The sequence below is a fragment of the Lactuca virosa genome, chromosome 9, assembly GCF_052849685.1.
Source record: "Lactuca virosa cultivar CGN04683 chromosome 9, Lactuca_virosa_CGN04683_v6, whole genome shotgun sequence".
In the NCBI taxonomy this organism is placed as follows: domain Eukaryota; kingdom Viridiplantae; phylum Streptophyta; class Magnoliopsida; order Asterales; family Asteraceae; genus Lactuca; species Lactuca virosa.
In genome coordinates, this window is record NC_136434.1 from 228,261,136 (window position 1) to 228,286,047 (window position 24,912).

The 24,912-nt window shown below is 34.2% G+C and overlaps 1 protein-coding gene across 1 annotated transcript; it reads left to right on the forward strand.

Moving 5' to 3' along the window:
• Window positions 1–18,610: 18,610 nt before the first annotated feature.
• Window positions 18,611–19,045, forward strand: LOC145140372 (uncharacterized). The gene has a single exon (XM_079073884.1). It carries the CDS (start codon window positions 18,611–18,613, stop codon window positions 19,043–19,045), a length of 435 nt encoding a protein of 144 aa, XP_078930010.1.
• Window positions 19,046–24,912: the final 5,867 nt, after the last annotated feature.

The window sequence follows — 24,912 nt, forward strand, 5'->3', positions numbered from 1 at the left end:
AATCAGAAATGATTTGGCGCACTGGTAAAGCAAAGTTGATTGGAAGATCTACTTCCCGAAGCCATTTGTTTCTATTTCCATTTGAAGGGACATTTGAAGTGAAGCTGCCCAGACAACCTGGAAGATCTAAGAGAAGGTAGAATCAAAAAGTTTGACTCTACTTCAGGTAAGTCCACTATCTAACTCTATTAAGTTCCTATTAGAGATTCTTAATACATGATGTAATGTAATTACATTTTGATGTTTTGTAGAATCAAAGGAAGGTTAAAGGAACAGTATGATGAGTCTGATCGCGAAGGAATAAATTTCGATTGCATGGTTCGGTGATCAGATTTAGGAGCTGCTGCTTAAGAGTTATGATAGATTGCTTAGGAATAGATAAAACATAGTTTTCATTTGTAATTGCATTGTAAGGAAAAGTTTTCCGCATTTTGTAAATAAAATTTTGATTTTGGTTTAAAAGTTACCTTACAATGACATTTGTGAAAATTGATGTTTGTGTATATTCTAGCAATGTTCAATCTGGATTTGATTCTTTCGTTTGTGGTAGTGTCATAATTTACCAAATAAGGAAAGATTCTCATTACCCAAGTTTCAATTGGATAGAAACTTGGAATCATGAAACTTGTATTGTATGATGAATGAGAATTTTCATATTTGGGAAATTAAGACTAATTCCTTGTTCACATGTATATGTGAGTCAAGTGAAGAACTAGGGGATCGGGTACACTTGGATGTGCGCTGTTCAGGTCCACCATAAAGATCGATAAGACTATTCGTCATGATTTACTAAAGTTTAGTAAATATGGGTATGCTTAGTTTAAGTGTAATTCGGAATCATTGAAAAGTTTTCAATGTATAGCAGAACGAATGAGAATAATCAAATTAGGCAGAAAGATAAAAGTTTCTCCAATCTGAAAAAATGGGAGATTACTTTAGTATCATGTTTTATGATCATCTTAATGATTATGAAAACGAAATCACAATTGATCCTCTAAGGATATCTTAGTGCATTTGTATGGCTAAGAAGAGGAATCGTGAATTGTTGAAATGGTTAAATCAAGAAGATGAATCCTACTTCGTTCCAAAATCAAGTATTAGAGTCATACTCTAAGATTGTACCGTGAGTGACATATCTTATGAAATGTGGAGTAAGAAAAAGTTCTTGCTCATGCACATTTGAAATTGGTAAGTTGTGATGTTTTGGATAAAACAAAGAACAACTAAGACCAATTGTGTGAAATGCTTATCTTGATAAGAAATCGCACTAACTCTTGAATATTTGTTTGTCAAGTAATGGTTCTTGACAAAGAGATACTTATATGTCAAGAGGTCAGTGAGAGTCTTAAAGATCTTGAAAAGTTTTAAGAACTAATCAAGAGTAAACTTATTTATAATCACTAGCGCACGACTTGAGGTTCGTAACCTATCATGTTGACATATTCTTATTTTTGTGCCCGTTCCAGTAAAGGTTGACTATACATGTGAGTTAAATGAATTCTCTGTTGAATGTATAGGGCAAAGCACCTTAATCAATGGAAAGTACATTGATATGTAAGGGTGAGATGCTAAACAACTTGGAAGACATGGTAGGCTCTTGTGCTACCAGATGGCAAGAAATTAAGATCGAACAAGTTCAATCCATATGAGTTTGGATTTGTCATAAACCTTATCTTGAGATAGTGGTTGTGATTGACAAATTTATATGGATAGGAACACATACACCACTAAAATCTAAGTGTCATAAGGTTTCTCTCCGATTCATAGAAATGATTGTGAGGAAATGCTTTCACTAAGTAGATTCTAAAGGATTAGAGTTAGCAGTTGTGATGGTTGCATTCTCAAATTCGTTTATGATTACGACATCCCTTTTCATAGTTCAAATTGTGAGAACTGGCAAAGAGTGTATGGGCTTGAGAAGTCTGGTAAAGACTTATCTAAGCACCAAGTATCAGAAATTTGAACTTTTGTAAGAAAGTCAATAAGTATTGATTTCTAGAAGTCCAGCTAATTTCTAGGTACATGTCAAATCTAGTGGGAGCATAAGTGTTAAGCTGGTAAGGATATAATTATCATGTTAGTGGGAGCATGATTATTATGGTAAATTTTGCGAGTTAGCAATATTAATTATAAAAAACAAAAGGTTCAATTTGCAAAGTTGCAGGGTTTGAAAAGTTGTTTTGCTATAATTAAGGGAGAGGAATTTATACTTTTATACTTCATTTCAAAACTAAAATCTTAGATTAAGTTTTTAATTGAATTTAGTCATGAACATATGTGAATGTTATGTTGAAATGATTCAACAAGGAAATTCTATATGTGGAAATATTATAGCGAAAGACTGGTAAAGTATCATGTCTTGATGTTTATGTGATACATTATGAATCATATCCCATATACTTCGGATATAGGATTGATTACATATGCTATAATACTAATCTGTTATAATTTTCCAAATGCCTAGGGCATTAAGAGGGAAAAGGGACTAGAACGAAATGTGACTAAAATGGTTAAGCAATTTGTCGAGGACAATCTGAGGGTTACCAAAGATTGGTTGCTTATGGACAATTAGAAGTATAGTATAAGTGTTGGAAGGTCAATATTGACAAGTTCTGAGAAGAGGTAACTCTTGTTCAGAAGTGCTAGTCATATGATATTATGGAAATGTTCCATACGTGGAAATTAATCGGAAAATCTGTGTAAGATTAGAAACCTTAATGCAAGAAGGATGTTCAAAGGAATGTACTTTGAATATGAGACTTCTCTTCCATGGAATTGGTTCAATAACTAGTGTCAAAAGGGAATACTTTGTAATATCATTGGCATAGTGCATTGACATTACGAAAGGATTATTGCATTTAAGTTTAGAATCTGACAGATCATAGTAAAAGGAAAGAATTTGGTATTCTTACACTTACTATAAGGATTTGGAATTGTGAAATGAGAGTCATTGGAAATGTTTACAATTGATATATTTCACAAAGAAAGGACCATAGTTAAACATAGTGTGCATGCTTGGAGCATGGGATAACTATTGTTTTAATTCAAGTATAAAGTTGATAATTCGAAACATTATATAATGAATAATGAGTAATCAATATAGCGATTAAATAAAAGGTGTTTTATTTACACTCAAAAGTTTTGGGGCCATATATGATTAGTATTATTCTTGTGTTTCACTTTGCATGTTTTGACTTCTAGAATAATAAGATTATTCAAACTATCCACAGTCGATCATACTTTGGAAGTAGGTACGAGGCTAGGTTGTCATGAGTTGGCTTGTAGATGTCTAAGGTCTTAAACATAGCAAAAGTCCGCTACACCATTCATGAGTTCTTGTGAAATAAGATTTAAGCATTGGATCAACCCGCACTCACCTGAATCACTTCATGGAATTTATCACGAGTGATTGTGAGATGATAATATCATATAGTCTTCAAACCAATATATATGAGTTCTTGACTACGAATTGGTTGTGCATTGATGATACGAAAACACATCAGTAACTTGATGTTATAAAACGTATTGGTGTGCATGATTTAATGAGTAGTTAGTACAAGCATATAATGTCGAAGTTTATCTATTCCTTTTATCCTAAAAAGGATTAAAAAGTGATATCATGGTCCCCTCGATGATTTTGTTTTGACTTATGTGTCGGGCCCGGTCAGAACTAAATTGATGTGTTCAATTATGTTCTATGTCAAACAAATCGGAAATCGAGAAACAAACCGCTGGACAATAAGTATGACATTGTTCCATGTATTTGTCCAGCTGATATCTTGTAGAAAAGAGGATATATGATCACTTATCTAAGGACAATCACTAAGTAGGTCAGAGTTTGACAGAGGCTTTTGAAAGCTTACGATTGCTAAGTCGGATCCTGGAGTCGCATTGGCATCTATAGTTATTAGACTTATCCAAGTGGGAGACTGTTGGATTTGGTGTCTTAGCCCATAACTATAACTGGGATGTACTTGACCTGATTGTAGCATGGTCCTTTTGGGTTGCCTTCACCAGTGCAATTTTATAGGATGGACTTTTGAGAATAAGGCTATTTATGATTTATTAATATACTATAAGTATAATATATTAATTGAGGAATCATGTTATTTAATTAGTATTGATTAAGAATTAATTTGGAATTAATTTAGTGATCAAAAGAGTCTAATTAAATATACGGGGTTGATTATGTAAATCAAATATTCTTATAGTATAGGCCAATGATCCATTAGGATGGGCTAAATGGTCCATGGATAGTCCATGGAGGTTTAACCCATGGAGCCTAAGGGATATGGAAGGTCATGGTACATTAGGGTTACATAGATGAAACCCTAGCCTTCACCACACTATAAAAGGGACCCCATAGTCACTAAAATCGCCCCCATGCATACCTAATAGAGTGAGAATTGATTTGGTGATAGCTAGTCTATTCTCTCAAGCCTTCTCTTGCATATGGTGTTTGTGACACATTAGAGGCATCACACTTGAGGTTCTCAAGCTTTCTTAGGCCAAAAAACTACAAGTCCTACTAAGAGGTAAGTCATCTAACTAGTTGAATTGTTCAAATTGTCAAATTGTATGCTAGTTGTAGGACTAATGCTTTGGAAACAATATTGCATGTATAATTAGAGAAAACATGAATCCAAGGCATTTAGGGTTGTATGTGCACCATAAGATGTTGTAGTATATTAAAACCCAACAGAGGACACTTATACTTCATTTCAAATCTAAAAGTTTAGATTGAAGGATTTTAATGAAACTTAGTCATGAACATATATAAATATCATGTTGAAATGATTCAACATAGGAAGTTCGATATATGGAAATATTATAGCAAGAGACTGATCAAATATCAGGTCTTTATGTAAGACCTTATGTATCGAATCCCATATGCTTTAGATATATGATTGATTACATATGCTATAATACTCACTTTTTTTAATTTTTCAAGTTCCTAGGGCATTAAGAGGGAAAAGGACTAGAACTGGATATGGCCAGAGTTGTTAAACAACTGTTAAAGGACAATCTGAGGTTCACTAAAGATTGGTTGCTTGTGGACAGTTGGAAGTATAATTTTTGAAGGACTGTAGTGACATTTTTCAGATTGGGATATTTCTTGATCAGAATTGATAGTCATATGGAATATGAAAATGTTTCCATAATGGGAGTTGATGATTAGAATCTACATGTGAGTTAGAAACTTTAATCCAAGGAAGGCGTTCAAAAATTGTATCTTGAATTTGAGACTTCGTAACCATGAAACTGTTTTAAGTAACAAAGTTTTAATGGAGCATTTTGTGACATCGTTGGCTAAGTCTCGGTGACTTTGACGCCACGTCATCACAAAAGGATCATTGCATGTAAGGTTAAACTCTAATGCATTCTAGTAATGACTAGAATCAGGCATTGTGAAATAAGCATCATTGGAATAATGTCCAATCGATTTGTTCACAATGGAAGGACCAGAGAGAAGCATAGTATGCATGTTTAGAACGTTGCATGACTGATGTTTAATTCAAGTATTTAGTTGATTAATCGAAACATTATACAATTAATAAAGTCTAATTAATATGGTGATTAAATAATAAGTGTTTTATTTATATTCAATAGTTTTGAGAGCATAGTTAATTATGTTATTATTGTGTTTCACTTTGCATGTTTTACTTCCCGAATAGTTGGATTATTCAAGCATACACAGTCGATCATACTTTTGGAAGTAAGTAATGAATTAAGACTGTCATGAATCAGAGTATAGATTGTCTAAGGGGTTAGACATAGCAATGGTTTGATGCAGTATTCATGAGTACTTTTGAAATGGGGATTTTAAGTATTGGATAAACCCGTGCTCAAAGAATTACTTCATGGATTTTTTCACGATTAATTATGAGATGATAATATCTTATATTCTTGAATCGGAGATATATGCGTTGTTGTTTACGAGTCAGTCGTGCATTGTTAATACATAAACGCATCAGTAACTTGATGTTATAAAACGTATTGTTGTGCGTGATTTGATGAGTAAATAGTACAAGCATATAAGTCGAAGTTTATCCGTTCCTTTTGCCTTAACGGGAAAAGCGGTATTTGTGGGCCCCTCGATGATTTGATGATGACATCTAAAGCGCTTGGCCAAGCCTGGACTGAATTGATGTGTTCAATTAGTAGTCTGAATTAGTCGTCATAAATCAGAAATTGGGAAACAAATCTTGGACAGAGAGATTATTTATAATCCATGTCTCATGTCCATACGATATCTTGTAGAATGGAGGAATATTTGATCACTTATCTAAGGACACATAACTGATTGGGTCAAAGTTCAACATCGGCTTTGAGAGCTACCATTTGCTAGTCAATTTTGAAGTTATACTTGCAACTATTGTTATTAGACTTATCCAAGTGGGAGACTGTTGGATTAGGTGTCTAAGTCCATAACTATATTTGGTATGTACTTGAATTGATAGTAGCATAGTCCTTTTGGGTTGCCTACATACTAACAGGATGATATATTGAGAAAGAGGAAGAATTTATTATTTGGAATAATAAATTAATATAAATGATTTATTAATGTATTATGGAAATAATATATTAATTAGAAATCATATTATTTAATTAATATTTAATCAGAAATTAATTTGGAATTAATTTTAGGATTAAAGGAATTAATTAAAAGTGTAGGGGCTAAAGTAAAATTGTTCAATAGTTGAGCAAGAGGTTCCAGAATCTTCCTAGGGAAGGGTATGGATGAAATTCCTATAATAATTAGGGTTTCTAGATTATCTTATATGGATATTTAAGGAGGTGGATGATTACCAAGTTTGAAATATTAGTATTTTATTCAGATAAGGCTTATCCATGGTATCCTTGTTGCACTACATATGGACCTCACCCCTTGTATATTTTGGCCATCAATCCTTAGAAGGAAAAACCAAAATTTTCCTCCTCTCTCCTCTCTCATAAATCATCTTATTGCTATGTGTGTTTGTGAGCCATTAGAGGTGTGATACTTGTGAAACTTGCTCTCAAGCTTCAACAAATCTTGGATTTACATTGTTATTACTATATAAAAATTAAAGATATGTCTACTATCTTCTATCATGATTTCAATAATAGTAGATGTCTTCTACATTTTATTTTGTGTTTAATACTTGCATGTCCAATAGTGAAAACATAGATCCTACAAATTAGGGTTGCATACACACATAGGTTTTTTGTTTGTTATGCTCAAAACCCATCATCAACAACCTCATTTCCAACCTCAAAACATGCAACAAGGAAGTAGTTCAAGCGATTCAGGATTGTCTTTAGAAGACATTTTCAAGAGTTTATTAACAAGTACTCAATCATTTCAAAATGAAACCAAGGCGAGTATCAATATTTTGGAGCAACAAACGACTCAACTCGCCACTTCTATGAGTAAATTAGAGTCACAAGGCAAACTACCCGCACAAACCGAAAAGAACACAAATCATAGTGCATGTGCCATCATTTTAAGGAATGGTAAAGAATATGATGGTTCAAAGATGATTGAAGAAGAAGAGGAGATGGAGTTAGAGAAAGAAGATGAGAAGTCAAAAGCACCTTCAAAGCAAGTACCCTTTAAAGTAAAAGTCACTCCTCCTCTACTTCCCATAAGGTTGGGCAAGTCAAAGCGTGAGAGGGAAGACAATGAAATCATGGAGATGTTCAGAAAGGTTGAGGTAAATATTCCTCTCATTGATGCCATCAAAAAAGTCCCTAGGTATGCTAAATTCCATAAGGAATTATGCACATCTAAGAAAAAATTAAAAGGGAATGAAACTATGAAAGTAGGTGAAAATATATCTGCAAAGTTACAGAAAAGATTACCTCAAAAATGTAAGGATGCGGGTGTTTTCACGGTTCCTTGAAAGTTAGGTAACCTTCATGTTCCATGAGCAATGCTAGACCTTGTAGGTTCTATCAATGTTTTACCATATTCTATTTTCAAAACTTTAAACATTGGCATATTGAAGAAGACTGGGGTAATCATCCAATTGGCTGACCGATCTTTAGTACATCCAAAAGGTGTGATAGAAGATGTGTTAGTCCAAGTGAATGAACTAGTATTTCCAGCAGATTTTTATGTCCTTGACATGGATGATGATGACTCACCAAATTTGAGTTCAATTCTTCTAGGAAGACCCTTTTTGAAAACAGCCCAGACAAAAATTGATGTTTATGATGGTACATTGTCCATGGAATTTGATGGAGGTGAAAATTTTCAATATTTATGATACTATCAGATATCCAAGTGATATTTCATCTTTGAATTTTGTGGATGTCATTAAACCATTAACCAAAGAGTGTTTTGATTTAACTAATGTTGATGTTTTAGCCTTAGTTCTAGACATGAATCTTCAAAAGGATGGAGTGGAAAAACTGATGGGTTTTGAGCATTCTAACACTCCTATGGTGTACATGCAACCCTATAAACCTTGGATCTATGTTTTCTCTATTATACATGCAAATATTCAAAATTCCAAGGTTTCATCCTAACTAGCATAATATGAAGTACAAGTAATATAAAATCTAGTAGAATGACATACCTCTTTGTTGTAGCTTGATTCCATGGAGCTTAAGAGCATAGTGCCTCAAGTGTGACACTTCAAATGGTTCACACAACATCACCAACATTTGGAATAACTTGAGAGAGAAAGGTTCTTATGCTCAAATCGACTAGCCCTCTTGTGTACACACACTAGTGCCAATTTTGTGAACCAAGGACTCCTTTATATATTATGGAGTATTAGGGTTACATCCATGTAAACCCTAATACGCATGACCTTTCATTTACATAGGATCCATGGGTTAAAATCTCCATGGACTATCCATGGACTTCTATACACTCTTAGCTCATCCTAAATAAACCTTGGCCCATTCCATATATATATAAGAGTCCATATTTAATTAGCCTCTTTTGATCACTAAATTAATTCCAAATTAATTCTTGATCAATACTAATTAAATAATATGATTTCATATTAATATATTAGAACTTATAATATATTAATATAAATCATAAATAACCTCTCCTCACAAAAAGTCTATCCAAATGTTCCAATGCCATGAAACCCAAATGGACCATGCCAAGTCGGGTCAAGTACATACCAATTATAGTTATGGGCTTAGACACTAATCTAACAGTTTCCCACTTGGATAAGTCTAAAACTATTATTGTGTATGACTTCAAAACCTAACTGGCAATCGTAGCTCTTGAAAGCCGTTGCTGTACTCTGAACAAATCAATGACGCATCCATTAGATAAGGGATCATATATTCCTCCATTCTAGATATCATATGGACTGAGACATGGATTAACATCATTCTCTCTGTCCACTTTTTTTTTCCTGACTTTCGATTTATGACGACTGACTAATTGAACAAATCAAATCAGTCCAGGCTTGGCCAAGCACTTCGGGGTGTCATCACTAAATCATCGAGGGGCCTACAGATATCGCTTTTATCCCTTTAAGGGTAAAAGGAATGGATAAACTTCGACTCATATGCTTGTTCTACTACTTGTTGAATCATACACAAAGGCACGTTTTATAACATCGAGTTACCAATGCGTTTTCGTACAATCAATGTATAACCAACTCATAGGCAACAACTCATATCTCTAGGTTTGAAGAATATAAGATATTATCGTCTCATGATCACTCGTGATAAAATCCATGAAGTGTGTCAAATGATCGTGGGTTGAATCTAATACTCAGAACTTATGAGCACTCATGAATGTTGTAGCAACTCTTGCTATGTCCACACCTTAGACATCTACAAACCAGCTTCATGACAGTCTTGCCTTAATACCTACTTCCAACGTATTATCGACTATGGATGGTTTGAATAACTTAGTCATTCGGGAAAAATGACCTAGTTATTCTGAAAGTCAAAACATGTAAAGTGAAACACAAGAATAATCGAATCCAATATGGTCTCAGAACTTATGAATATAAATAGAACACCTTTTATTTCTCACCATATTGATTACACATTATACATTGCATACTGTTTCAAATTTATCAACTTAATACTTGAATTAAAACAACAGTTGTCCCATGCTCCAAGCATGTACACTATGTTTTCTAAACATTAGTTATGCCATACACCAAGTATGCACACTATATTTATCCAAACATTAGTTATGCCATACACCAAGTATGCATACTAAGTTTGTCTATGATCTTTACTTTGTGAAATAGATCGATTGAACATACTTCCAATGATTCTTATTTCACAATCCCAAATCCTTACCCCAAATGCAAGAATTCCAAATTCCTACCATTTACCGAAATCTGTTAGATTTTAAACTTATATGCACTGATCCTCTTGTAATGATTATGCACAAAGTCACAAGAGACTTATTAACAATCATTACAGAGTATTCCAATGGAGAACATTCCATGGAAACGAAGTCTCAAATTCAAAGTACATTGCTTTGAACATCCTTCTTGCATTAAGTTTTCTCATCTTACACGGATTGAATAACTTCCACCTATGGAAACAATTGACTATCACTTCTAAACAAGAGTTGCCTCTTTTTAGAATATGTCAATATGGTCCTTCCAAAATTAACACTATACTTCCAACTGTCCCTGAGCAACCAATCTTTGGTAAACCTTAGATTGTCCTCGACAATTGCTAAATCATTTTAGTCATATCCAATTCTAGACTTTTCCCCTCTTAATGCCCTGAGCATTTGGAAAAAATAGAAAAATGAATATTATAGCACATGCAAACGATCCTATATCCGAAGCATATGGAATACGATTCATGATGTCTCACATAAAGACATGATACTACACTAGTCTTCTGCTATAATATTTTTGTTTCTATTTGCCAAGTTCTCATAATTCAGATTATGGAAAGGGATGTCGTAATCATAATCGAATTTTAGAATGCAAATAATGGACCCATATATAGAATTTCCTTATGTTGAGCCATTCCAACACAAATTCATATATATATATATATATATATATATATATATATATATATATATATATATATATATATCCTTGACTAAAGATGATTAAAACCTCAATCTAAGCTTTTAGAATTGAAATGAAGTATAATTTCCTCTCCCTTAATTATAGAAAAACAACTTTTCCCAATTGAACTTTTTGTTTTTGTATAATTAACATTGCTAACTTGCAACACTTATCATAATTATCATGCTCCCACTAACATGATAATTGTTAGCATAACACTTATGCTCCCACTAGCTTTGACATGTACTCAGAGATCAGCTGGACTTCTAGAAATCAATACTTTATTGACTTTTTTATCAAAGTTCAGATTTTTGATACAAGATGCTTTGATAAAACTTTATCAAAATCATACACCTTTCCTTAGATAGCTCACATGTGTATCTAAACAATTTTAGAACTATGAAAATGGATGCCGTAATCATAGTCTCAATTGTTTAGACCTTTGCCATTTCTCACAAGTCGATGTTAGTGTGCCGGTTAACCACACACGCTCCACTAACGACTTTGAGAATACAAATATCACAATTGCTATCTACTTAAAATCTACTTAGTGAAAGCGTTTCCTCACCATAATTTTCATGAATCGGAGAGAAACCTTATGACACTTAGATTTTATGGTGTATGTGTTCATATCCATATAAATTTGTCAAAACCATAATCACAAGACAAGGTTAGTGAAAAATCCAAACTCATATGGACTGGACTTGTGCAATCTTAACTTCTTGCCACTTTGCAGCACAAGGGCCTGCCATTGCTTCCAAGTAGTTATGCAATTGAGAACTTGTAGAACTCAGATGCATAGACAACTTTAACTGGAATGGGCACAGAAATGTCAACACGATAGGTTACAAACCTCAAGTCGTGTGCTAGTGATAAACTATATGTTTTATCCTTGATTAGTTCTTGAGACTTTCAAGACCTTTAAGACTCCCACTTTCCTCTTGACATATAAGTTTCTCTTGTCAAGAACCATTCCTTGACAAAACAAATACTCAAGAGTTAGTACGGATTCTTATCAAGATAACACTTTACACGATTGGTCTTAGTTGGTCTTTGTTTTATCCAAAACATCACAACTTACCAATTTCAAATGTACAAGAGTAGGAAACAATTTACTCTTACATTTCACAAGTGTTATAAACCTTCTTTAAGATATGTCACTCAAGTTACAATCTTGGATTATGACTCTAAGAATTGGTTTGGAACGAAGTATGACTCATCTGCTTGATTTAACCATTTCAACAATTCATGACTCCTCTTCTTATCCATAAGAAAGCACTAAGATGTCCTTAGAGGATGAATTGTGATATGGTCTCACAATCATCAAGATGATCATAAACATGATACTAAAGCACTCTTCCATCTTTTCAGATTTGAGAAACTTTTATCTTTCTGCCTAATTTGATTCTTCTCATTCGTTCTGCCATACATCGAAACTTTGTCAATGTTTCATAATTATACTTAAACTTGTACGTATAACCATATTTACTACACTTTAGTAAATCATGACGAATAGTCTTATAGATGCACAAGAATGTCTACTCGATCCCTTAGTCCTTCACTTGACTCACATATACATGTGAACAAGGAATTAGTCTTAATTTTCCAAAGATGAAAATTCTCATTCATCATACAACTTGCATGATTCCAAGTTTCGATCCAATGAAAAACTTGGGTGATGAGAATCTTTCCTTATTTGGTAAATTTAGACACTACCACAAACAAAAGAATCAAATCCATTTTCAAATATTTCTATCAATGGAACCATATAAACAACAATTCTTCACAAATGCCACTGTAAGGATAAATAAAATTAAAACCTTTTCTTTTATTTTAAAACTTTGCGGAAAAACTTATCCTTACCATGCAAATGCATATGAAAACTTGTTGTTATCTATTCCTAGGCAATATATCATAACTCTTAAGCAACTGCTCAAAATTCTGATCAACGAACCATGCGATCGAAATCCATCTTTGCGATCAGAATCAACATATACTTCCTTTAAGCTTCCTCTTTTCTTTGATTCTTAAAACATCAACATGCGAACTAGTCACATAATGTATAAGAATCTCAAATAGGAACTTAATAGAGTTAGATAGTGGACTTTACCTGAAGTAGAGTCAAACTCTTGACTTTACCAACCTTATGATCCTTCAGGTAAATAGGGCAGTTTCGTAACCAATTCCCCTTCCTTTGGCAATATAAGCATATGGACTCTTTGGAAATGGTACACGGGACTATCACAAACTTAGCCTTTCTCTTTACCATTTGGTCAACCCGGTTGACTATGGCAGATCCCTTTCCATTGGGAAGAGAAAGCCTTCTGGATTTCCAGTGTCACCATTGTCAATGTCCATGGAAGTTTGGGAAGTTGATTTTTCAACCAAATTTGCTTTACCGGTGCTCCAAATCATTTCTGATTCAGCAGCATCAAGCAAATAGGTAAGATCATTAAGGGTCATGTCATAGTCTGTTTCATAGTAGTCCCAAAGGAACTCACTATGTGACTTAGAAAGTGATTGGACATCCAACTTTCTCAAGACTTTGACACTTAACTCTCCCGACTTGTCAATATATGACTTCATCTCCAAGATGTGATCACACATAGACCTTGCTTGCCAATAGGGCTTGAGTGACCTTGAACTATTCAAGAACTTGTGGGTTAGGGAGAATAATTGGAGGAGGTGGAGGAAGAGAAGTATGATTTCCATTATCCAACCATGGAACATCATCTTCATTAGGAAAGCTTGTTCCAAGGGATTTGGGAAGATCATAGTTGTCTGAACCAGACATCTACAATGGGAGATCTTCAAGTTAGTTGATTTAAATCCTTAGTATAACACCCAATATGAAATATTAAGGCTAGGACCCAACACAATACTTTTATAACTTGGAAGAGGGATGCCGTAATCCAAGCTATAAAATATTTGAAGGTAGGCGAATGCCGATTTACCAATTTCCACCATGAAAAACGAAATAGGAATTAGGTTTTAATTGGTTTGAAACTCCTGGATCTTTTGAGATTCATTGAACTTTTTAATGGCATGTTTTAATCTCGATTGTGCCCTTCAGGTTTTGTGACTAGGATGCCGAGGATCACAAAACAAGGTGTGAATAACCATGCAAATTGACTTGGTACCCTTAATATTTATCACCTAATCGATGTGCCGGTTAACCACACGCGCTCCACCGATCTATGATAAACCTTAAGTCACCCTTTGCCTACCTTGTTAAATCAAGTTAGTGTGTTGGTTACCCACACGCGCTCCACTAATCGACTTAAGCAAAGTGCAAAGTGTAATTTCATGGGTTAGCACCAAATTCACATTTTCCTAAGTAACTAAGATTGGGAATTTATAAGTGTTTAGTTACTTAGTATTTATCATTAATACTTTTAAGGAAGGGAGAATTATAGTCCTGTCAAACCCGTTCGGCTAACGACCCTCCACCAGTCAAAGAAGCAATGGGTGAGAGTGGACACCCATTAAACTGCCACTTTATAGGCAGTAACCATATACCCCCTTATAGACCGGCTTCGTGAATGAGGCCTACTAACGGTATGACTGACTTGCTCTTATACATATATATATTATTAACTTATAATACTATAAAGTATAAGGGTTGAATTTTAACTTTTAAAAATCTAAGGGCTTAACTTGGAATTAAAGTAATCATGAGGGGAAACTTTACAAATTCCAAAACTTGAAGGCAAGTTTTGAACTATTCAAAAACTTTTGGATTTTCATAACTTATGAGTTTAATTAAGGTTTTAAAAACTTTAATGAAGAGACTCTTGAACATCCATAACTTGAGGACAAGTTATGGAGTTCATAAAACAAAAGACTCTTCAACTTTTGTAACCTATGCATTTTAATGGATCTTTTAAAGAAAAACTTTTGGTAATCCACAACTTGAGGACAAATTATGGACTCCATTAAATACACATTTAGATCAAGAATTAACTAACAACAATTTGCAAATAATTCCTATGATCTACTAAAACTCATAAGTTTATGAACAATCATATCAACAATTTCAAGAATCATATAAACACATATAAAGCTTGAAATTTTGATAATAACCTTTGAAATTGGATTAGCATAATCATTACCACATCAAAAACAGGTTTTAAGGTTCAAAAAACAGTTTAGGGTAATGATCCTCATCCAATACCAAGCAAAACCCCGAATTCTGCATACAGGGGCATCACCACGTCGTGGTAAAGACTGCCACGTCATGGTGAGCAGTTAGATGCAAAAATGCAGAATTTCAACTTTTGGAAAAACATGTAGCATCAAGTATAATTGAAAACAACCCTAGGCTCTGATACTACTGATGGGTTTTGAGCATTCTAACACTCCTATGGTGTACATGCAACCCTATAAACCTTGGATCTATGTTTTCTCTATTATACTTGCAAATATTCAAAATTCCAAGGTTCCATCCTAACTAGCATAATATGAAGTACAAGTAATATAAAATCTAGTAGAATGACATACCTCTTTGTTGTAGCTTGATTCCATGGAGCTTAAGAACCTAGTGCCTCAAGTGTGACACCTCAAATGGTTCACATAACATCACCAACATTTGAAATAATTTGAGAGAGAAAGGTTATTATGCTCAAATCGGCTAGCCCTCTTGTGTACACACACTAGTGCCAATTTTGTGAACCAAGGACTCCTTTATATATTATGGAGGATTAGGGTTACATCCATGTAAACCCTAATACCCATGACCTTTCATTTACATAGGATCCATGGGTTAAAAGCTCCATGGACTATCCATGGACTTCCATACACTCTTAGCCCATCCTAAATAAACCTTGGCCCATTCCATATATATATAAGAGTCCATATTTAATTAGCCTCTTTTGATCACTAAATTAATTCCAAATTAATTCTTGATCAATACTAATTAAATAATATGATTTCATATTAATATATTAGAACTTATAATATATTAATATAAATCATAAATAACCTCTTCTCACAAAAAGTCTATCCAAATGTTCCGATGCCATGCAACCCAAATGGACCATACCAAGTCGGGTCAAGTACATACCAATTATAGTTATGGGATTAGACACTATTCTAAGCAATTCAAAATCGATGAAGAGATTATGGAAGTTGTATCTTGCATGGATCAAAATAAAAAATGAGGTTTGATGTTCCAAGATTGAAATTATTGATTCCTAATGAGAAACTTGTTGCTTCTATTGTGTAGGCACCTTAATTGGAACTCAAGACTTTACCGGAGCGTCTCAAGTATGCTTATCTTGGAGAGAAAGGGACTTTACTTGTGATCATTTCCGCCAAGTTGACAACAAAATATAAGAAGAGCTTGTCACCACTTAAAAGGAATACAAGGAAGCTATTGGGTGGACTATAGCCGACATCAAATGGCTAAGTCCTACACTTTGTATGCACAAAATCCTTATGGCAGAAGATTACAAGCCTTCCCTAAAAGCTCAAAGGCGTTTGAACCCTCCAATGATGGAGGTTGTGAAGAAAGAAATTATGAAGTTGTTGAATGCGGAAATGATCTATCCTATTTCGGATAGCAAATGGGTAAGCCTGGTCCAAGTTGTACCAAAGAAGAGAAGTATTATTGTTACAAAGAATAACCAAGGTGAATTAGTCCCTACTTGTGTGCAAAATGAGTGGAGAGTTTGCATAGACTATAGAAGACTCAATGCCTCGACATGAAAAGATCATTTTCCACTTCCTTTCATTGATCAGATGTTGGAAAGGCTAGCGGGAAAAACACACCATTGTTATTTGGATGGGTATTCCGATTTTCACCAAATACTCGTTGCACCCAAGGATCAGGAAAAGACCACCTTCATATGTCCCTTCGGAACATTTTCATATAGACGGATGCCTTTTGGGATTTGCAATGCCCCCGCCACTTTTCAAAGGTGCATGGTAAGTATTTTTCAGAGTATGTTGAGGAAATCATTGAAGTGTTTATGGACGATTGCACTGTTTATGGTAATTCCTTTCACAAATGTTTGGGTAATTTAAAAAAGATTTTGCAAAGATGTATTGAGACCAACTTTGTTTTGAATTATGAAGAGTGTCATTTTATGGTTGACAACGGTCTCATACTTGGTCATATTGTGTCTTCTAAGGGTCTAGAGGTAGACAAAGCAAAAATTGATGTTATTAAGTCTTTACCTTATCCCACTTGTGTTCGTGAGGTACGTTCGTTTCTTGGTCATGCAGGTTTTTATAGAAGATTCATCAAGGATTTTTCCAGGATATCTCATCATATATGTGAGCTCCTACAAAAATATGCAGAATTTGAATTTTCCAAGGAATGCAAGCAAGTTTTTGATCAGTTGAAGGAGTTGTTAATTTCAGCACCAATACTTCAATCACTGGATTGGAGTTTGCCATTTAAAATCATGTGTGATGCTAGCAATCATGCGGCTGGTGCAGTATTGAGGCAAAGAAAAGATCGAGTTCCTCATGTAATTTATTATGTCTCAAAGACACTTGATAGTGCACAAGCCAACTACTCAACAACTGAGAAATAATTACTTTCAATTGTCTTTGAATTAGAAAAATTACGTCAATATTTGTTAGGTTCTAAAGTGATTGTTTATTCTAATCATGCAGTTATTAGATACGTACTTATAAAGAAGGATTCGAAGCCTAGGCTCATTCGATGGGTTTTACTCTTACAAGAATTTGATATTGAAGCCAATGAGAAAAGCGGAAAGGTAAACCTTGTGGATGACCATCTTAGTAGGATTGTCTCTCCCGATGACTCAACTCCCATTCATGATGCATTTCCTGATGAGAATCTATTTTCAGCAAAATTCGCCCCGTGGTATACCGATATTGTCAACTACATTGTCAAAAAATAACTTCCACCGGACTTGACTCATTGGCAAAAAGACAAGATTAAGAAAGAAGCCAAGAGGTATGTATGGGATGAGCCATATTTTTGGAAATACTGTGCTAATCAAATGATAAAATGATGTGTTGACTAACATGAGGTATCTGCTATCTTAGCATTTTGTCACTCTTATGCTTGTGGAGTATATTTTGGTACTCAAAGAACTGCAAGAAAAGTATTAGATATTGTATTTTACTGGCCAAGTATCTTCCATGACTCTTATGTTTTCTGTGCAAGCTATTATAAGTGTCAAAAGATGGGTTCTTTAAGCTCAAAGAATCAAATTCCCCAAACATCAAAATTTTCACAAACTAAAATGGGGTTAAGGGGGTGGAAGCAAAAGCCACCCGTACTAATGATTCAAAAGTTGTGATAGATTTCTTGAAGGCTAACATTTTTCTAGATTTGGAGTTCCAAAAGCCTTAATTAGTTATCGTGGTTTACATTTTTGAAATCGTATGTTGGGAAGTGTTTTGAAGAAGTACGGTGTCACTCATAAAGTTTCCACAGCATACCACCCACAAAAAAATGGCCAAGCAGAAGTGAGAAATCGACAAATAAAGGGTATTTTGGAGAAAAAAATGAATACATCAAGAAAAGATTGGAATACCTGTCTTCATGATGCTTTGCGGGCATACCGCACTGTATTCGAAACTCCAATTGGGATGTCTCCATACCACACTGTCTTTGTAAAACCATGTCGATTACTAGTTCAGTTAGAGCATCGAGCTTATTGGACAGTCAAGTAGTTCAAATGAATCTCGATAAATCAAGAAAGAAAAGGAAGCTTGACATACAAGTGCTTGAGGAGATCTATAATGAAGCTTATGAGAATGAAGCTCTTTACAAGGAAAAGACAAAAGCATACCACGACAAGATGATTTCTCGCAAGGTATTCGAAAAAGGACAAATGGTATTGCTTTACCACTCTCATTTAAAATTAATTCATGGTAAATTAAGGTCCTGTTGGGTCGGACAATTTGTTGTTACTAATGTTTTTGAGCACGGTGCACTAGAAATCAGAAGTGAGAAAACCGGGAAGACATTTAAGGTAAACGGGCACTGTTTGAAACCTTATTATGAGGGATTTGAAGTCAAGAATGAGGAAGTGGAGGAATTCGAGGATCCATAATACCAAGAGTGATAAATTATTAGGGTCCATATCGAGCCAACGACTTAAAACAAGGGCAGCTACCCGAGAGGCAACTCGGGGGTATTTTGCTCATTTTTGTAAAAGTTTCGTACATACATTTTTTTTCAATTTTTTGTGTTCCAATGTGCTTAAATCATTTAGAGGAGTCTAAAAATAGTGTTTATGAGGAGTGGAAGTGAGCGGTTTTCAAAATAAAAATATTTTTGGGCCATTTTCCAGAATATTTCACGACCCATGTAATGGTAAGCCTATGCATTACACGGGCGTGTAATGCACAACAACTGGGCTGGTTTTAGTCGTGCACAGACCGCGTAAATTTCATCTTAGCTTTGCACGGCCCATGTAATGTGTGCAAGTCAAAAATTAAGTTATTTCCAGCTTTGACATAATCGAAAAGTGCTCCTTCTTTCCTCATTTTTTTTCACGTCGTTGCTTCTCCCTTCTGTTTTCTCTTGCCGAACGCACACATGCACCATACACTTCACTCCAATCTTCGATTTTCCAAGGAATTAAGCAAGCAATGTATGATTTTTCACCCCCTTTCGTCTTCCTTACACTCAAGCAACTCCAAAACACCATTTTAATGGTGATTTTCGGATTTTTGGATGAACCCTAGAAAAACAGGTCTGAAAATTTTGGCTTACTTTCTTCAATTTCTTTGTATGATAAGCTTGGGAGGCATTGTGGAAGAGATTGCAAGTGATTTCAAGTATCAATTTCGAGTTACAAGCTCCAAATCGGGTATTCTCTTTCCAATTCTTTGACTTTGCATTGTTCGTCATAAAATTTGTAATCTTTGTGCTCCAACTGTGAAATTGAGCGTTAATTATGTGTTAGTCCCTTGAATTCATTGTGCATTGTGCTTAAGAGTCAAACTTTTGTGCTTAAATTACCCAATTGAGTCTCCATGATGTGTTAATTCTTCCAAATGTTGGTTTATTGAGCTTCAAAGTCAAATTTTTGTGTCTAAATTTCGTATCTCTCGTGGCTTCATCATCTCGTGGGGGTAACAAGGGAAAATCCAAATGCTATATAGTTGAGAGTCAACATGGTCCAAACCTCCCATGCCAATATTCCGGTGATTTAAAATTTTTAAATCCCGAACAAGAAGCTAAATTTTATAATCTCCTCACTCGTAAGCGAGCAGCGCAGAGATTCGTGAATATTCCCGCTCTTTATTCCCTTGATATTCACAATCAAGTTCGCACCTTGTTTCATCATATTGGATGGGAGGGTTTATTGTTACTTCATGATATTGGTTATGTACAACCCACTCTTGAATTGTTGTCATATGTTTCTTATGATCACCAAACAGGATATCTTTCTTTCTGAGCATTCAGTCGCAACTATCATTTGCACAAAAATCAAATCTGTGAACTCATTGGTGCCCTAAATGCCAATACTTATGGGCCATTCCAATACACGAATGTTCTTTTCTACGAAGATATACAAGATTTTTGGGCATGAATTGCAAGATTGAGCTATGTTGAAAGCTCAACCAAGGCGTCAAGTATCGTTCATCCTGTCCTTAAGGTCACTCATCGTATCCTTGCTTCCACTATTCTCCCTCAACATGAGATAAGCAAGATAGGCCAAAAAGAATTAGATCTCTTGTGGTGCACAATTTACAATCCGACACACCTTCTAGATTTTGGGTTGTGGATGATCTTCAAATTGTTAAAATTGTCCCGCAACACAAGTCGACAATTACATTGTGGATGTGTGATCACTATCATCCTCAAGCACCCCGCTCTAGGCATTCTTTTTCCCTCCGGTCTCGATGTCATTCCCGGAGAAACTCGTTTCACTACAGATGTTCTCCATAATATGTGTTTATATCGGATGACAGTAGAAGGCCGTATTTGGGCTGTTGATACTTGTGATTATCTTTGTATTGATGATCATAATACCCATCTTCTTGATTTTTCCGATCCTGTCCACAACACAAATTGGGCTCTCAGATCAAATTTAGGCGTTCCATTACCTCAACCTCAACCGGAATCTAAGTCTAGTGGGGATGAGCCGATTCGCGATGTTGCCGCGCCAGTGTAGCAAGAGCCTGTCATGCACCCTTACCATGACATGTACATGCAAGAATTTCAAAGGTTGCATGCTGACAATAGGCATTTACATCGTGACAATTCTGACCTCTATAACAGTGTTCGTGAGATGAATACCGAGATGGTTGAGATGAGAGAGGATTTCTATTCCTATAGAGAGAGCCAACAAGCCCACAACCAACACATGGACACTCTTATGTCTGACATACATCGAGTGCTTTGTATGGGTGGTCAACCAATGCGGCCACCTTACTAAGCTCAATATCCATAATACCCTCCACCATTTTCATCACAATACAAACAACAATACCCTTACCAATATCCTCCACTATATCCGTCCCAACACCCACCTCAAGATCCTCCTCAATAAATTGTCCCATTCTCTTCCCAAGTATCGGGGACGATGCATCATTTTAAGCTCGGGGAGAGGTGAATTCCATTGCATTCCATTCATTGCATAAAAAAAGATTTTGCTTTCTACTTATTTTTAAGTTGCATTTGCATTTCAATTTAAAAAAATTAATTTCTTTTGCATTGCATAAAAAATACAAAAAGATTGTTTTTCTTTTTTTTTTCATTCTCATTTAGGTTTTTAGGGTCGTTTTAATGCATTTTTCTCTCCTCTTTCTTCTCATCTCTAGATGCCTTTAACTTTTTGTCACAATACACGGTCAAGTTCAAAGTTTGTCTGCTTATACCCCATTTACATGTGGTGCCACTAACTTGCGAAACTTTAGAACTATTGAGAACACACTTATTTTCTAATTCACTTAGTGGCGGTGCATTGAGGCATATTATGATAAGCAACTCCTCTTAAATAATTTAGGTCACAGCAGGTGATAATCAAATATAGGGCGTTTTTAAAATACCCGTGAGTACGTCATTGTGTGAATCGGTAAGTCATAAGGTGATGTAGAAGTTCATTTGGTCTTCTAGTTTCATTCTTAGTTATATGTTGTTAATCATTTGTATGTATGCTTGTGATAATCAAATAATTTTTTTTTTGCATTGCATAAAAAATTCAAAACACTAAAAATACAAAAAGATTTTTTTTCTTTTTTTTTTCATTCTCATTTAGGTTTTTAGGGTCATTTTCATGCATTTTTCTCTCATCTTTCTTCTCATATCTACAATGCCTTTAACTTTTTTGTCACAATACATGGTCAAGTTCAAAGTTTTAACGGCTTATACCCCGTTTACATGTGGTGTCACTAATTTGTGAAACTTTAGAACTATTGAGAACACACTTATTTGCTAATTCACTTAGTGGCGGTGCATTGAGGCACATTATGACAAGCAGATCCTCTTAAATAATTCGGGTCACAGCATGTGACAATCAAATATAGGGGGTTTTTAAAATACTCATGAGTACGTCATCGTGTGAATCGGTAAGGCATAAGGCGATGTAGAAGTTCATTTGGTCTTCTAGTTTCATTCTTAGTTATATGGTGTTAATTGTTTGTATATATGCTTGTTTTTACTTTGTTTTGTAGTATTTAGTTTAGATTAATTGACCATTTTTGTTGAATTATATATGGTCTTTGCTTCGATCAAAAAAAGATTGGTTCAAAAAATAAAAAATTAAAAAAATTAATATATATATATATATATATATATATATATATATATATATATATATATATATATATATATATATATGATTTATGCAACTTTTTCAACACTTATCTTTATGTATTTCAAGGTCAAGTCGATTTTCCAAAAGATAGTTGTTAAAGTTGTTTGTCATTCTCATTTTAGTTTCTTAATTGAAAATATTAAAAGTTTATTGTTATTTTAAACCAATTTGTTTCTTAACGTCAAAACCGCGAAGTCATCAAAATGACGGATTTCAAAGTCAACCCTTTACAAATGTATGTCATTTATAAAAGGGTTCTTTAAAACTCAATTTATCAAGTTTTATGTTCAAGTTATATATATATATATATATATATATATATATATATATATATATATATATATATATATATATATATATATATATATATATATGAAGAGAGTTTTAGTTTATGTTAGTTTTTTATTTCTTTCGTAGTAGTTAAGTTGAGTCTTTTTACATATTTATGCCGCTTTCTAGTTAAAAAAAATAAGTAAAAATAAATAAACAAAAAAAAGAGATAACTGAACCACACCTTTCAAAATTTGTCATGATGATATTTTCACAAGATATGAAGATTGTGCAATCGCAACTTGTTGAAGAGCATAGAGAGAAGACTAAGAAGAGTGGGATATGACTTACCGACGCCTGAGTGCCCTCCACCTTAAATAACGAGTGTAGATTCTTTGACAGGAGTGAGTTCACACATCTTGTGAAATGAGTGCATACACGAGTTGAGTGCTTCAGTGAGCACATCCTATACCTATAGATTGAGATGCACCTGCCTTGTCAGTAAAAGTTACTAGGAGTTGCGTTATGCTATGGTTCCATGCATTTAAGCCGAGTGATTGGAAAATCTTTGTGTTCCATGCCTTCTACTGCTCTGTTTTGGAATGCAGCACATTCATATGTGTATGGGGTATAATGCACCTTTTTACATGCTTATTTCATGTTTAACTGAAGTATTGCATAGAATTTAGTGTAACTTTACATGCAATTTACATTTTTGGGACATAATCGAGGATCTAACTACTTTTCACCATTTTTTGTGGATAAGCTCTCGGTGAAGTTTCAGAATTTTTGGAGCTAAATTAAAGAAATTGGAAAATTGGAAAATGAGCATTTTCCAGGTTTTTACACGACCCGCGCTTTGGATATCTTTCATCAGAATTACACATTACACGACCCGTGCTTTCTCAAGGCAATAATTACACGGGTTGTATAATTCAGTCTGACAGTTTTTGAATTTTGCAACTTCTGATTTATCTTGTCTTTTTGGGCATTTTTGGAAACAACTTTGACTTAGGACTTCAAGAGGGCGATTTTGAGAGATCATATCAACATTTAGCACTTTGGAAACACTTTGATTTTAATTTTTTAAGTTTGTTTAATGATTAATAATTTTTTATTTTGTGTTTTAACTTAGCCATGCTCGACTAACTTTTCTAATGATTTCCGATTCCAGATTCTTAAGTGTTTGTTGTTTAGATTGTAATTTGCACTTGATTTCATGTTTATCATCTATTAATCTTTGATTTGGTCTCAAATATGTGTTTGGTTAGTACTCTTTTCACTTGATCAATGGAATTAGGGTTCTTATCAATCTAGTTAGTCAAATTGTGAAATTCGTATATGTTTTATGATTTGATGTTGGTAACATACACTTGATTGGTTTCAAATAGATCAAAATTAGTGTATTCTAAGATTAGATGTTCATATTCTTGAACTTATGAGGAATGTTGGATATTGTTGGTAACTGTTACAAGAAATTAATGACATTTAATGATTTGATGCAAGTGTTTATTTGAACTGGACCAATTAAATGAAGTTTTATTTGAAGAGCATATTTTGAATAAAACATTTTTTTATTAACTTGGATATTAGATCTTATTAATATCTTGATTACCAACCTAGATTGAACGTAAATCGTAGTCTTATTACATCTTATAACATTGCACATGAATGAGAAGCAGAATAAAAAATGTCTTTAAATTAGTGAATTTTAGTTTTTAATTTATCTAGTTTTCAAATTATTTATGAGGTTTAATTTCACCAACAAAACCACCATTTTAATAATTGGTATTAATGTGTCATGTGAAAAATATGGTTAAACAATAAGTCCCGTATCTCTGTGGACCGACCCTACTTATTCTATACTATCTCTAGTATAT